The sequence below is a fragment of the Curcuma longa genome, chromosome 17 (genome assembly GCF_044706935.1).
Source record: "Curcuma longa cultivar G26 ecotype Majalengka, Jawa Barat chromosome 17, ITB_CL_G26_1.1, whole genome shotgun sequence".
NCBI lineage: Eukaryota > Viridiplantae > Streptophyta > Magnoliopsida > Zingiberales > Zingiberaceae > Curcuma > Curcuma longa.
The window spans coordinates 9,536,497-9,547,158 of record NC_133877.1 but is presented as its reverse complement, the minus strand read 5'-3'; the positions used below and the strand labels follow the sequence as shown (position 1 = coordinate 9,547,158).

General features: G+C 46.3%; 1 protein-coding gene across 1 annotated transcript; it reads left to right on the top strand.

Annotated features, from left to right (window-relative positions):
- The first annotated feature begins 4,000 nt into the window (after positions 1-4,000).
- LOC141848600 (sucrose-phosphate synthase 4) lies at positions 4,001-9,991 on the top strand. The gene is made up of 13 exons (XM_074736648.1): positions 4,001-4,329; positions 4,418-4,507; positions 4,576-4,793; positions 4,867-4,930; positions 5,002-5,201; positions 5,290-5,914; positions 5,992-6,123; positions 6,773-6,949; positions 7,016-7,069; positions 7,144-7,206; positions 7,287-8,150; positions 9,415-9,542; positions 9,621-9,991. The coding sequence occupies exons 1-13, from the start codon at positions 4,069-4,071 to the stop codon at positions 9,883-9,885; spliced, it is 3,141 nt and encodes a 1,046-aa protein (XP_074592749.1). The 5' UTR covers positions 4,001-4,068; the 3' UTR covers positions 9,886-9,991.
- The last annotated feature ends 671 nt before the right edge of the window (positions 9,992-10,662 follow it).

Here is a 10,662-nt window from a genome sequence, read left to right as displayed (position 1 = left end):
ATCACGTTGATCAATTTAATACTAGGCAAGCATGACCTAGAGCTTGGATGGGTTAGAATGGATCAAATATTTGATGGACGAAGTTGAGAAAAATATTTTTTTAATAGTAGTCAACTATAACCTTTTAATTTAGCTTTTCATAGATGGTCCTGAGACCGATTATGTGAGATCGCTAGGATGACAAATTTCTCTTTTTGCTACAATTGGATATGTAGAATCTCATGGTTCCAATATTAACTATGATGCATAGTAGGATTTTTTTTTTGGTTGGATGAAAAATTTAAGACGTTAAATGTTGAACATGGAACCACATGCACTTTTAAATTTATCCTAGTGGTTGATTAAAAAAGATCGATCACCTCTCACTCTTATTGGATGTGTTAGAGGTTAAGAGGATGAAAAATTACAAACTTAAAAAATATATAATAACAATAACAATTAAAATTTTATACTAGGATCAACTATATAAAAACTCCTACACCATCAATCTTGATTTTCTATTATATTTTTTTCTATATTTAAATAAATTTAAATATATTTTTTTATTATTATATTTATTATTATTAATTAAGTCTTCTTTAATCTTCTTCTTTCTCAATTAATATATTTATTTATCATGATTTCACATAATGATGAGTAAAAATTTAGTTAAATCAAACACAACGGACCGAATTGACTGAATTTAAAAATTCTATTCATCTATTTTGAAAATTCAATATTTTTTTTTAAAAAATTAGTTAATTTGGTTCGATTTCAATTTTAAAATTTCTTATTCGATTAAACTAAATAAATTTTAGCTTTAGAATGGTTGAAATTATAATACTAATGGTCAAGCCCATTAGGCAGTCAACTTAGAATCTTAGATGGATTTGCTAATAAATAAAATATTGTTATTTGATTTTTGATCTTCTATTGTAAATAATATATGTAATAAAATACAAGAGAAATAGAAAGAATAGCTTATACAAGTTGAAGCCAAGCCGTGAGAGCTTAGGGACTAAGAGAAACAACACATGATTTAAATATTCAAGTGTTATATTTCCCTTGAGTAATCTCTAAATTAAAACATTGGGATCACTTCTTTGTTCCAAAGTGATTATATAAAACCAAAATAAATTGAAAAAATTTCAATTGGAAATTGAACCTTTATTCTAAATTGTGCAACAACTATGCTTGACTCCTATTTTATTCACGCGACTCGGGCTTGGAATACACATATCATCTATTCGTATGATTCACTATTACTGTTAGCGAACGACTATGTCAACCAAAAAGACTTTGCTTTCGACTCATTCAAGCATAAGTTGAATCCAACTTAGTCTCTAACTAATTCAAGCTAGCCTAATCCTACCTAATGAGAGTCTACATGTCTTCTAATGAAGTCCAAATAGAGTCAAAATGAAAATAACTCAACCCCTAAAAGTATTTGTTCAGCCCTTGTCAATCAACTTTCTTTCAAAGTAAACAGGTTCCTAATCAAATTCTATCCTTTCAAACATAGTTTTTCATCTTGATAATCAAGCCTAAAAAGGTTTAAGTACAGCAAAGATAAAGTTGCTAAAAGAATGCTGAGCACTAGCAAAAACTTTATAAATCATCAGCATTCTCTTTGTCGATCCATATGCGATTAGGGCAACTCATCATTGTTAGTACTGAAGAATTGGAGGACAGTGGAGTGGAGGTGAGAACCATTCCCAGAATGTGCCAATCCTCTTGAATCCTGGAATAGCTTCCCCATCTCTATGCTATTTGGCCATAATGTATATCAGTGCTCTAAGAATCTGATTCTCCACTTATACATCAAATTATTCAATTTTTTATTCTCTTCAATATTTTATTTGAAAGTCACATTTCCAATTTTTTTTAATAATCCTTAATGTTTGTCTAAAGATCCTTCAGCCTTGTTGTAAAAGTATCAATTTGCAGTGACAGAGAACTCAGGAAAAAGATTTGGCACCACCACACTTGATCAGAAAATAGGAAACAGTAATTAACTATTTAAATGTGATAGATGAGAGATTCTTTAAATTCTTTATTTTGGTTCTATTCAAATCCTCTGAGAATGAAATTTCTCAATGTGGTTGAGCCAGATGAACAAGGTAGTCGGTCGGTCAGGCTAGATAGGTCATCTGAATCCTTAGTTGGATGAACCAAATGAGCCTTTTAGTGCAATTGAGTTAATGGATTAGCTGAGCTAGTTGAGTAGGTCAGACTAGACTAAGTTATTAGGTTGAGAATGAGTTAGTTGGGTTAGACAAGCTGGTTGTTTCGATCATTCAAGTCCGGCCAAATAGGGTGGCTTGGTCTAGGTCTATGAGACGAAACAGGTCGGTCGGGGAAAAGTTTAAGACAGCACTAGAGATGCCTGTTGAGAATTGGATATATATTCCTTCATCCTTCCATACCTCCTACTTCATATCCTTGGCTTGTGATTGCTACCACTTGTACTAGTACTGTTGCCCATACATTCTTGTTTTCTTCACTATATATATTTTGGTTTTTCTTCCTCCACTTGATTTCCTTTTCTGCTTTTTGGAATGGAAAATTGTCATTGGCTAGTTCCTCACTGTCCATGTAGGGCCGAAAGAAGTGAATAGGATGCTCTAAGTGTTAGATTCACACTTGATCGGCAACAATGGATACGCATAGATATTTAAAGAAATCATATCGAAGTTATATTTGTGTTTGAAGTATAAGGATCATTGAATCTTGTATCAATGATTTAAAGGGTATCATCGGATAAAATATTATAAATCAATCAATCAATCAACTACTCATCAGAGATAGAACAATAGAACAGAATGTGGAGTCGAAGACAACTTAAAAGACTATAAAAAGAGAACCATAAGGAGTGATTCAAAGGTGGCGTTCAGAGTGCATGCTATTTGTATGTGATATGGTGGATTTTCAATAGGCTTAAGTGGCAGCGAAAGTTAAGAAGTTTGTCTATGTGGCGAGTCGAGGGGTCAATAGTCAACCTTCGATGGATTGACCGGGTCATTCTAACCCTGACCAACTTGGTCACTCGGCCTACTTCTCGATCATTTCAACTCAACCATCTCGGTCACTCGCCCTACCTCTCGGCCATTCTGACTCATGCTTTTCTCTCGGTCATTCTGACTTCAATAAGCTCGATCACTCGGCATACCTCTCAGCCATCCGAGCCCAACCATCTCGGTCACTCGACCTACCTCTCGGCCATTCTGACCTCAACAAGCTCGATCACTCGGTCTTTCCTTCAGTCATCCCGATCTCGACTCGATCCCCCTCTCTCAGCTACTCCCCTTCCAAAATATGCCAAAAGTTCTCAAGTGTGCAAGCCTTGCCAAAGGATCCGGGCGGTTACAAAGTTGTCAGACTCGGTCCCTTGGATCCCCTCGTGTTTGCACCTGTGGTCAAAAGGTAAGAATAATTAGCAACAGTACTGAGCCATAGAGCGGTTACGAGGTTGATAAATTTGATCCCCTAAATGTCACATGTCAGAACCATCTGACAGTGATTCTCAGAGCTTGCCTCCTATGTGTTGACAGGGGCCTATTCCCATACTGATATGAATATTCCTTGTGTAAATATATAATCCCTCCCACAGGTATGGATAAACTCTCTGGATGGCTCGCTATTGCATACACTACTACTTCTTCTTCTTCTCTTCTGTATTAACTTGAACGTCGGAGTGGTCTATCGGGAATCCCCGACACCCTATTGATCCATTTGCTCAGCTTCTTTCTCCAGGTCCCTTCGCCGATGGTAGTGACAATGCATGAGATAACATATTCTTGACTGATGACTTGATCGTCTACACCATCCAGCCAGAACAGTACGTAGCACCAAAGAATGCATCAGTTAACCGTAACTATTTTCCAGTTAATGTGCTGGGAATAATCGATCGAATAAACTCCGGCGGGACAAACAATTTCCTTGTATTCCTTGGCTTGCTGTATAAAAACGAGCTAGACCTCTGCCCTCATCTACACACAGCTCCTGGTCTCTGAAGAAATGCCACTCTAGCTAGTTCCTTCTTTTATATATATATTCATTCTGGTCACTGATAAGAAAGAGAGATATCAGATGGCTGGAAACGAATGGATCAACGGGTACTTGGAGGCCATATTAGACGCCGGCACCAAGCAGCCTCTTCTTCTCCACCGTGACCGCCGGTTCTCCTTCTCTGCCCTTATCGGAGAGCTGCACGACAAAGGCAGCGGACGCGGAGCAAAGGCCGCCGCGGCTGCCTCTGGGGAAGGGGAACGCTACAGCACCACCAAGTACTTCGTCGAAGAGGTCGTCAGCCGGTTCCACGACACCGACCTCCATAAGACGTGGGTTAAGGTATACACACTGAATTACGACCTTCGTAAGTCTCTGCGTGTCGTTCAATTCTAAATCTAATTAATTAGCTGATCGATCGACACAACAGATGGTGGCCACGAGGAATAGCCAAGAGCGGAACAGTCGGCTGGAGAACATGTGCTGGAGGATATGGCATCTGGCTCGCAAAAAGAAGCAGGTGAGTTGATTTGATCGCATTAGAAGGGAGGTAGTTTTTTGATATTGGATGAAAATTTTCTTAATTAGATTGAGTTGGAAGAAGCACGGCGCCTGGCAAGGAAGAAGAGAGAGTGGGAACAGGGGAGCAGAGATGCAGCGGAGGACATATCAGAGCTATCGGAGGGAGAAAAGGCAGAGCTGGCTGGAACTGCCAGAAGCATTCCCTCGCGCATCAACTCTGACATGAAAATGTGGACTGAAGAGGAGCATGGCAAGAGCAAGCATCTCTACATTGTCTTGATCAGGTATGGTATTATGATCTTATTCGTAATGATCTCCAAACAGAGTAAACGAGTGTAGCGTGAAAAACGTTTGCAGTTTGCATGGATTGGTGCGTGGGGAGAACATGGAACTAGGACGCGATTCCGACACCGGCGGCCAGGTTTGGTTGCTCTGTTCCTGTGTTAATACATTGGATTGGATTTGGATTGGATTGTGTTGTGCGTCGAGCAGGTGAAGTACGTGGTAGAGTTGGCTCGGGCGCTGGCGGCCACCAAGGGCGTCTACCGTGTCGACTTGTTGACTCGCCAGATCTCGTCGCCGGAGGTGGATTCGACGTACGGCGAGCCGGTGGAGATGTTGACCCGCGCGGCCGACGCCGCTGACGGTTGTGGAGCCTACATTATTCGCCTTCCATGTGGACCCCGCGATAGGCGAGCTCATCATTATTCTTACTTTTGTTATTTTTTAATTATTAAAATAACATTTTTAAATAATTTAATATTAACGGAACTTGGGCAGTTACATCCCGAAGGAGTCTCTCTGGCCCCACGTACCAGAGTTCGTTGACCGGGCGTTGACTCACATAACTAACGTGGCCCGCGCGCTCTCCGAGCAAGTGGCCGAAGACGGCGGCGCTGCGAAGCCGATCTGGCCCTACGTGATCCATGGCCACTATGCCGACGCCGGCGAGGTAGCGGCCCGGCTGGCCGGCGCGCTCAACGTGCCGATGGTCATGACGGGCCACTCGCTGGGGCGGAACAAGCTAGAGCAGCTGCTGAAGCAGGGGCGACTCAGCCGGCAGGATATCAACTCCACGTACAGGATCATGAGGAGGATCGAGGGCGAGGAGACGGCGCTCGACGCCGCAGAGATGGTGGTGACCAGCACCCGGCAGGAGATCGAGGAGCAGTGGGGCTCGTACGACGGATTCGATCTCAAACTGGAGAGGAAGCTCCGGGTGAGAAGGCGAAGAGGCGTGAGTTGCCTCGGACGGCACATGCCCAGGATGGCGGTCATACCGCCGGGCATGGATTTCAGCTACGTGAAGACGCAGGATCTGGTGGAAGGAGATGGAGACATATCATCTTTGATCAGCTCAGACAGAGCTCAAAGCAGAAGGGACCTGCCTCCCATCTGGTCAGAGGTAACCATCCAAATGTTTCGATAAGGCAAACTAACTTTGAACTTTCGCTCACTTTCTGGTCGGCGAAATGAGAGCAGATCATGAGGTTCTTCACAAACCCTCACAAGCCGATGATCCTGGCGTTGTCTCGACCAGATCCAAAGAAGAACGTGATGACTCTGTTGAAGGCATTCGGGGAGTGCCACCGTCTACGAGAGCTCGCAAATCTGGTACTCAATCACAGAGAAATGTTATGCCGTGTGATTTATCCCGGGCGATCCGTGCGCACACCTTTGACCCACTGCCGCTGCCGCCGCCCTCGCCGCGCCGTCTAGCCACCGTCGGCCGTCCTCGGGCGCGATCGACACGCCGCTCGCCGGCGCTTCGGGCGCAATCGATGCGCAGCTCACCGCCTCGAGCGCGATCGACGGCAGGTGCTCGCCGACGCTCCGATCCGGTAAATTGCAGCGGATTCCGAAGGCGAATAGTGGTCGCCGAATCCGACCGCGATTTGGCTGGAAACATAGCCGACACTACGAAATGATCGGAATCCGGTGCCCGGTCCTTCCTCGGCCGATCTCCGACTGCGATTTGGTCGGAATCCGACGTGCGCCACTGTCGGTCCTATTTCCGATCAAATTCGTCAGATTCTGACCACTATCTGATCGGAATTCGCCATCGGACGGAGCGCCGGTGAACGGCGCATCGATCGCAGTCGAAGCGGCGGCTGGCGGAGGCAGCAGGGGCAGTGGCAGCGGCGGGTGCACGGATGTGTCGGCAGGATAGCATTCTCGTTCAATCATATACGTGATTATATTTGTCAAATCTGGAGCCAAACGGCGATCATTCCGGCATGCATATTCTGTTTCTTTGTGGCAGACTCTGATACTCGGAAACAGAGACGACATCGAAGAGATGCCCGGCAGCAGTGCAGCTGTTCTGGCGATGGTGCTCAAGTCGATCGACAGGTATGATCTTTACGGGCAGGTGTCCTACCCAAAGCATCACAAACAATCTGACGTCCCCCAAATCTATCGCCTCGCCGCAGAGACTAAGGTATTGTCGACTGCAGTGTTCTTCGATTTTTTTTTTCCATCATATTTTCATAATTCGTTTGAGCAGGGAGTCTTCATCAATCCAGCCCTCGTGGAACCTTTTGGCCTCACGCTCATAGAGGTACATAATGAACGTTTTGCTTGGAACAACAAGGAACAGTGATGCAGTTTGTGTGTTTCTATGATCTTCTGCAGGCGGCTGCTTATGGATTACCAGTGGTGGCGACGACGAACGGAGGACCGGTCGACATTCTCAAGGTATTTTTCTCTTCGTCATGATTGTTTATCTTTGATTTGAATTGGGAAACGAGTTCGATGGGATGAGCTTTTCATTTCAGGTATTGAACAATGGAGTGCTGGTGGATCCTCACGACCAAGGCGCGATCTCGGACGCGCTGCTGAAGCTGGTGACGGACAAATCGCTGTGGCTGGAGTGCCGGCGCAACGGCCTCAAGAACATTCACTGTTTCTCTTGGCCGGAGCACTGCCGCGCCTACCTCTCCCACGTGGAGAACTGCCGGGCGCTGGGCCACCCATCCTCTCCTTGCTTCGATCTCCCCCCGCCCGCCCCCGAACCCATGAGCGACTCCCTCCGAGAACTCGGCGACGACCTTTCCCTCCGTTTCTCCCTTGACGACGGCGCCACAGGCGCCCTCTCCGCCAACGGTGAGCTCGCCTCCGCCGCTATCGTCGACGACATCCGCCGCCGCCACGAAACTCCTCACGCTTCCTCGGCCAAAGATCACGCCCCAGCTGGCCCCGGGCGCCGCCACCATGTCGTCGTCGTCGTCATCGCCGCAGACTGCTACGACGAGGACGGGCGGCCAGCGGTCGCCGATCTCAGGCGGCTTCTGCAGGCTGCGATGCCCGCCGTAAGCGACGCGGGGCGGGCGGCGTACGTGGTGGCCACAGGGTCCACCGTCGAGGAGACCATGGAGGCTCTACGATCCTGCCACGTGGACCCGGGGGCGTTCGACGCGCTCGTGTGCGGGAGCGGGAGCGAACTCTACTACCCGTCTCGAGACGCACCGGAGGACGCGGACTACGGCAGCCACGTGGAGTACCGGTGGCCGGCGGAGAACGTGAAGACCACGGTGCTCCAGCTTGCGCGGCTGGACGGCGCGAAGGAGGAAGATCTGGCGGTCGACGAAGCGGCTTGCCGCCCCCGTTGCCACGCTTACTCAGTCAAAGCAAGAGACAACGTCAGTTCCCCCTCTCCTCTTATATATATATATATATATATATATATATATATATATATATAGATTTGATCTCCTGCGCTCCGTTATCCTGCGCTCCTGCGCGACGCACCCGTGAGCTCCGATCGACGCCGACCTCCACGCGCTTCCGCCGTCCGTTCATCGCCGTCCGACCATCCCGATCACCGGACCGGTGCCGATGGAACCGCAACTCGCCGGCGCACATTCCGGCATCGAATTCCGGCCGGATTCGGCCGGAATCCGGCCGAATTCCGGCCGGAATCAAGGCAACAGTGCCTGGCGCCACTGTCGGCCGAAATCGGCCGGAATCGGACAACAGCCGGATGTCTGTTGGCCCGCGGTCGACGCGGCCGGGCGCGTCGACCGCGGCCGGTCTCCGGCCGTCGCGGCCGGAATCCGGCCACCGCCGGACCGCCGGCGAGTCTGTCGCGTTTCTGGCGGGCCCGGTCCGGCGGCCGACGGTGGTCGGACGGCGATGAACGGGCGGCGGCGAAGCGGCGGAGGTCCGGTCCGGAGAAACGTCTGTGCAAGGGACGGCTGCGCGACGGCGGTGGAAGCGGCGGGGTTCCGGTGCGCACGGTGTCGCGCAGTGGGCGGTAGCCGTTTCGTATATATATATATATATATATATATATATATATATATATATATATATATATATATATATATATATATATATATATATATATACCTAATTGTTTCGCTGCGCGACGAAGTCCTCGCCGCGATCCGTGCACGACACCCGCGGCGAGGACCGTCGCTGCTGCCGTCCTCGCCGCGCCGTCCGACCGCTGCCTCGATTTCGGCCGGATAATGATCGAAATCCGACGAATTTCGTTGGAAATAACCGCCGCTCACAGCGCAGTCACTATCGACGGTGATCGAGCCGGATTTCGGTCGAATCGCGGTCGGAGACCGACTGAGGAAGGACCGGCATCGGACATCAATCCTTCCTCAGTCGGTCTCTGACCGCGATTTGGCCGAAAATGGCACAACCATTGCCGACTCTGTTTCCGACAGAATTTCGTCGGATTCCGACCACTATCCGGCGCCGATGGCGGAAGCGCGCCGACAAGCGGCACATCGATCGCGCCCGAGACGACGATCGGACGGCACGGCGAGGGCGGTGACAACGACGGTGGGTCGCGGGTGTCGCGCACGAGTCATGAATTTCTCGTCGCGTAACGTAGCATATGTATATATATTTTTCCAAGGAAAAAGAAGATTGACATTTATTGTGTGCCAGTTTCGGAAGATCGACGCCATAAGGCAAAGGCTGCGGATGCGAGGCTTCCGCTGCAACCTCGTTTACGCACGGGCAGGCACACGGCTAAATGTCATTCCTCTCTTTGCATCCAGGGCGTTTGCTTTGAGGTTTGTCGATGCATTATGGATGGTTATTTCTTACATATTGGATTCACTAATGCCATGCCATGCATTATTCTTTGGCAGATACTTATCGATGCGTTGGAGCATTGATCTCTCGAAATTTTTGGTAATTATGGGTGAGAAAGGAGACACGGACTGGGAACAGCTCCTGCCTGGGATACAGAAAACTGTAATGGTGCGAGGTTTGGTGGCGCGAGGCAGCGAGAGGCTTCTGCGCGACGAGGATAGCTACAAGAAAGAAGACGTAGTGCCTTCAGAAAGCCACACAGTTTCTCTATGTGAAAGCAATGTTGCTTCTGAAATCCTTTGCTTCATCCAGCAGAGATAAACATGACTTGAGCTCATACATAGAACATACTATTGAAGATGAATGTTACCAATGCAGGAAATATACAAATGCTAATGCTAATGCTAATAATAATAATAATAAATCATCCCTTTAGTGATTGATGAGTTTTGCATTCATAATTTTCGAGAAACACAAACATTTGGCATGAAGGATAAAAATGTTCTGGGTTTTCTTTTTTTTTTTTAGAACGAATGGTTGGAAGAGTATTTAATGGCAATTTCCTCTATGCATTAAATGGGAAAAAATAAATCAAGGGATCATCCCTGATAGCCACCTAATAGTGGATGTATAAGTGCTAAGAGATGATTTTAGAGTCAAGATCAAAGGTCATAACTCAATGGAGGCAATGAGAGCAAAATTACATTCACTGCAAATTGATATTTAGGAAATTATTCCAAGTAATATACTAGTTGGTTGGTTTTTTTTTTTCTTTTCAATTTGCAATTTTTCAAAACTAAAATAAATCCATTAAAAATAAAAAATAAACATTTATCACATCATTCACCTCTAATAAATTCAAATGCAAAAAAAAAAAAAAATATTAAGATTAAGACGTAGCATTCATTTAAAGATTTTTCAAGTACACTTGTTTTTTTATTAACAACTTCTCTTTAATCAAATTAAATTCTTCAAAATCATAATAATTGTGATTTCATTCACAAGCATATTTTCAAATTTTCCAATAAATTTATTAAATATAGATATCTTTTCCAACGTATTTTATGTTTATTTATTTCTGAGTCTTTTGCTTGTAAC

What these genes read in the sequence shown, in the direction of transcription:
- LOC141848600 (XM_074736648.1), top strand. Translation starts at nt 4,069, where the DNA reads ATGGCTGGAAACGAATGGATCAACGGGTACTTGGAGGCCATATTAGAC. An exon ending in TGCCTCCCATCTGGTCAGAG is followed by an intron (nt 5,915 to 5,991) that starts GTAACCATCCAA and finishes AAATGAGAGCAG; the next exon opens with ATCATGAGGTTCTTCACAAA. An exon ending in TCCAGGGCGTTTGCTTTGAG is followed by an intron (nt 9,543 to 9,620) that starts GTTTGTCGATGC and finishes ATTCTTTGGCAG; the next exon opens with ATACTTATCGATGCGTTGGA.